Genomic DNA, 4,857 nt, shown 5'->3' with positions numbered 1-4,857 from the left:
GTTTGTTTTAATTCTTTATTTACTGTTCTATGTTTTAAGAAAAATAAGTTTAAAAACTTGTTTGTAAATAGTAATAATGTTTACACTGTATTTTACCGTGACTGTATTTTACAAAATACTATTCCACTAAAAAACAGAAAAAATAGGTCATTTTGTAAAAACTAAAGGCCAGTTTTATATTATTGGATATGGTATCATAAGTGCACATGTGCCGCATCATTGTAACTTCTGTATTGTTAGCCAAACCTGGCTGTAAGGTCAATATAATAAATATATATAAATGTCTAATGTTATAAGATTTAAGCTATTTAGACTAAACATACATGTTCTCGTGTTATAATCTGTAGTCATTCTAGAACGAAGAAAGCATAATATAAATATATTTCCTAATTTTTTTATGGTGGTTAAGAGGAAGTTCAGACCCCAGTTCAGTTCAAATTGACAGACCCCCCCTTAGAGTTATGGTAGAGAAAATAACAGAAAAAATATAAATTTTTACTGAAAACAAACATTCTTTAAATGTATTTAGGAGGTTTTAGAGATTACACAAATAATATTTGAGATTTTTTGGGACAAACAATAGTTTTTTAGTTTTAACATGAAAATTGCTTCGCACTTGGACAGGTAAGGAAAGACTGTAATAAAAATACTTCATTAAAAAATCTGATTTTTTGTGTACGAAAGACTTGTAATCTTTACTAAAAGTCTACTAAATTTTGTGAAGATACTCTTACTACATTAAAAATTATAGTATAAATACTTAATTTGTGCAAATGTGTATATGGACTCATGTACATTATACCTAGCCCATCGTGAAAGGGTTAAATCATGTTAAGCATGATAAGTTCTGATGAATGCTAAGCACTCAACATGAGAAGAGTTAACCTGACTGTCAAAGCTTCTCCATTTCCTCATTAATCTCTTAAGGTTACTTATAAAGAATCAAAGCACCTGTTGGACACGTCAACTTTTTAGAATAATAGTGTATTAATTACATGTACTTGAGAGTTCAGATATATATACACAAGACAAAAGATAAATTATTACAAAATGCATTAACAACTGCTGTCATAGTTTCATATCATACCAGCAACATAACCTTATGGCAGAAGCATATCAATACTGGACATAACCACCATATCACTCACCATTATTACTAAATGATGACCACTGTTTCAAACAAGTAGTATTGTATTTCAAAACAACATTTAACTTGTACTGTAACACAAATCCAAATGAAATACTGAATTAATATACAGGAAAATCAGTTTTTAGTTTTAATGTTCAAAAAGTACAAAAATTCTTACCCATACTTTCTACACATGTAGGCTACAACTTGTAGCAAATCAATACAATGTGTCAGCATACAAAAACACAATAAGATACACCACAACAGTGCTAAGTCAGATATTACTATATTTTCCTAACACATTAGAAGCATAATAGTTGAGAACAAGAACTCAGATGGAGGTACCTTTTCTTAAAGTTGGGTGATCTAAAACCCATTTTAGACAATATTTAAAGAAAAATCTACACCCTTTGTTTTAAAAAATTCACCAAATGACCAATCCCATGTTAAAAATAATTGTTGAAATAGCTGACTCCATTTTAGAAAATCATACTTATCAATCCCTCTTGATAAGTATATGAATGAAAAGGGTTTTATTATTATTTTTTACTCGTTTTAATTTAGTTTTGAGGATGGAACAACCAAGATGGACCAACAGGTATCATGTTGTCCCAAAATATTACGTTCTGTTAAATAAATCATTTCAAAAAAATCTTTGGCTTTATATACCTTTGACTTTATACAGACCCACAAGTGTTAAGTTTTATTTTTTCAATAAATTAGATTTATTTCAAACTTGTTCACAGGGGTCAAAAAGAAAGAAGTCTAGGAAATAAAAAAATTCATTTGTTTAACATACACATGCATTCAAATGTAACAATTCCACTAATTATTATGAGTGCTAAAGTGAACTTATGAAAGATGAGTTGAAAAGTCATTCTTTGAGCTTGTGGACCTCCCACCCACATCTTTAGACAACATTAATTTCAGAACAATTTTTCTTAATGCTAATATTATTCCTAAATTTTCTTTATTAGTTGGAGAGCACAGTCTACTCAGATGCTATCTTTAATCCTTTCAAAACTTTCGAATTATGATTTTGCTGCTTTACTTTCAAACTTTTTTTTTCTTTCATGTTCTCGTAACATCTGCTTTTATGAGTACAAAGAGAAATAAATGTTGTTTTAGCACTGACAGCAGTTATAATGTGGTTATTAAAACAGTTCCTTCATTAGTTATGTATGCATATCAACAAATAAAACTTTGTTCTAATACTAGTAATAGCTACAATGTGTTAATACATTAATTCCTTTGTTAGTAACGTACACATACCTATAGGTATAAGTTAGTGATAAATCGTAGTGCAGTTGGTCTGGAATTCCTTTGCTAGCTCTTTACACCTCTCTCAATTTTATTTTATGCCCACTTTTTAGTAAATGTAAAAAAGACATCTTTAGCTAGACTTTTAACCTCTTAAAAAATCCATACTGTCAATTTAAAATTAAGAAAAAAACTAAACAAATATATCAGTTGCCTGTAGCCTAAACCCAATAATACCCACAACAATCAAGTATCTAAACAGTGTTACAAAATTAAGTTGTAAGTTTTATAGAATGGTTAATTTTCAAATATTATGAATTAAACAACCACTAAGATTACAGAAATGATTTCCTTGAAAATTAGAGAATATTCATTTTTTTTATATTGTAAATATTTCTCCCCTTAAGCTCTACTGATATAAACTTTATTTTGCCTGTTGTGCTCATGGAACTTCCTTTTTATATTACAGAAAATAGGCACAAGTTACCAGTTTTTGACCATTGGGAGTGAAATAATATACGTCAGCCAAATTTCTTTTCCTGGACTGATTACGCTCCACAGTTGCTCTGAAGACAATTTCTCGTTTCCACCCTGTAAAAAAGTGGGAGGGGATCAAACCTTTTAATCAAATAACATCTCTTATACCACATAAACACAAAATAATCTTCTAGAGTTTTCAAAAATATTAATGCAATAAACAAATTTCATATGTTTTTCAATACAACAGTTAATTAGTAAGAAACACCTTTTTAAGAAAAAAAAAGTTTTGAGAAACATCTCCAAAATGATTTATTGAACTTTTTTTTAGGAATGGGTGGGAAGTGTTTCTGAGATTATATCATTTGTAGATCAGAATACGATAAGAATGTAATAAGAACATTTTTAATGTGCATTTTGGTCACGAAGATACCATCCTCCAAAAATCAGACCTCTACCAAAATGGTTATCACTTTTTCATAGCAATATCCATGACCAGAAGGCACTAGATAGATAAGTAAATGTAGATCAGAGTATACATGAATGTAACATCAACTGTTTGTTGATAACTACAAAACTACACAATTGCCTTTCTGTGCTTTTCCTAACCTGAGTATTAAAACCCAATTTTTAACATGATAAACCCTCAGACTTACTGCGGAACCACCGAGAGGCAGACTGTAGCAAGGTATTATTTGTTGTTTTGAGTTAAAAACATACTTATTTACGTTAATGTAAGCAAAACTAAATATTTTGTTTTATAGCAAAATATCGGGTGGGTGACTAGAAGAATACTGTAACAGAGAAAGTATTGATAAGATAAACATATGTACTAGACCTCTACAGTAGCAAATATACCAATTGTCTCATATACAATAAGGCATTTGATCAAATTTGCTGCTAGTCTGTGAGAAAGGCTCATCATATAAGAAAGGTATGTTTCAATTAAATGATATGCCAAAGGTTTCCAACAGTCAAGTACAGCATTCTTGTATACTGTGGTTACACGTCGACATCTAACCCTTGGGTTTATAAAGCAGTGGCATCATTACTAGAGCAAACTTCCAAGTTTGTATCCTTATCACTGGTCCCAGTCTTATTTTGTACTATATCACTGGCAGACCTTTCCATTCCACACTGCACTGTTCTTAATCCTTCTGTTTTGTTGTATAGTGCTATTCTATCCATTTTTCAAGGAATATTGCTACTGCTTAGCATTTAGTTAGCTCTTCATCTCAGAAACTGATGGAAGTTATGTAATTATGTGGGTCATCTAACACTAGTTGCATGAGTATCTGCTATGCTGAAGTTTCATGGGATGCATCAAAACCTCACCATGACCAAAAAAAATACACTGATTTCCTCTTTATAAAGACTAATACTTTTTACATCATACTGAGCACAACATTCTATTTGCCTATTACATCTAAATACAAACTTGCCTGTATCTATAAAATTTTAGTTACAATAGCCAAATCAATCTCCCTACTTGATTTACCCCTTAGGGAGCTGGTAGTATGCATTTAACACATTAATGGTCCTGGGGTTCTGTATTGCTTGTATTTACTTAAGCATGCCTTTAACCCTTTATCTTCTATGGCCGTTTTAATTTTATCTGAGGGCAAAATCACATTTGTGAATTGAAAAAATTATAGAGAACTTATCTTTTATTTGATATCAGATTTTATTTTTTTAAATAGTAGCATAACATTCAATTAGTTGTACAAAATTGTATTATTTAATGAAGTTTAAAGAGGAATTTAATGAAAAAAACCTAAAATACGTTTTAGACTAAATAGGCACCCTCTAAGAAGAAAAGTTTTTTCAAAATTTTTTTAAAATATTTCCTTCCACTTCAGCACTGGTCCTGTTATCTATGATTGGTATCTAAACCTTTTTCTAGTCTATTTTCTTTATAAAACAGCATCTGGGCGTGTTAAACCTAAGTTGTAAAACTTTTAGCCAATCCTAGTCGAAGATGTCATTTTCAG

At 30.3% G+C, this 4,857-nt stretch overlaps 1 protein-coding gene across 1 annotated transcript in view; it reads right to left on the bottom strand.

The window, feature by feature from the left end:
- Nucleotides 1-4,857, bottom strand: part of LOC106457146 — a 68,438-nt gene that overhangs the window by 45,742 nt on the left and 17,839 nt on the right. The window contains exon 5 of the mRNA XM_013916534.2: nt 2,877-2,980. Within this exon, the coding sequence (XP_013771988.2) occupies nt 2,877-2,980 (104 nt within the window). The remainder of the gene's footprint in view (nt 1-2,876; nt 2,981-4,857) is intronic.

Source organism: Limulus polyphemus, unplaced genomic scaffold, assembly GCF_000517525.1.
Source record: "Limulus polyphemus unplaced genomic scaffold, Limulus_polyphemus-2.1.2 Scaffold295, whole genome shotgun sequence".
In the NCBI taxonomy this organism is placed as follows: domain Eukaryota; kingdom Metazoa; phylum Arthropoda; class Merostomata; order Xiphosura; family Limulidae; genus Limulus; species Limulus polyphemus.
This window is presented reverse-complemented; position numbering and strand designations above follow the sequence as displayed.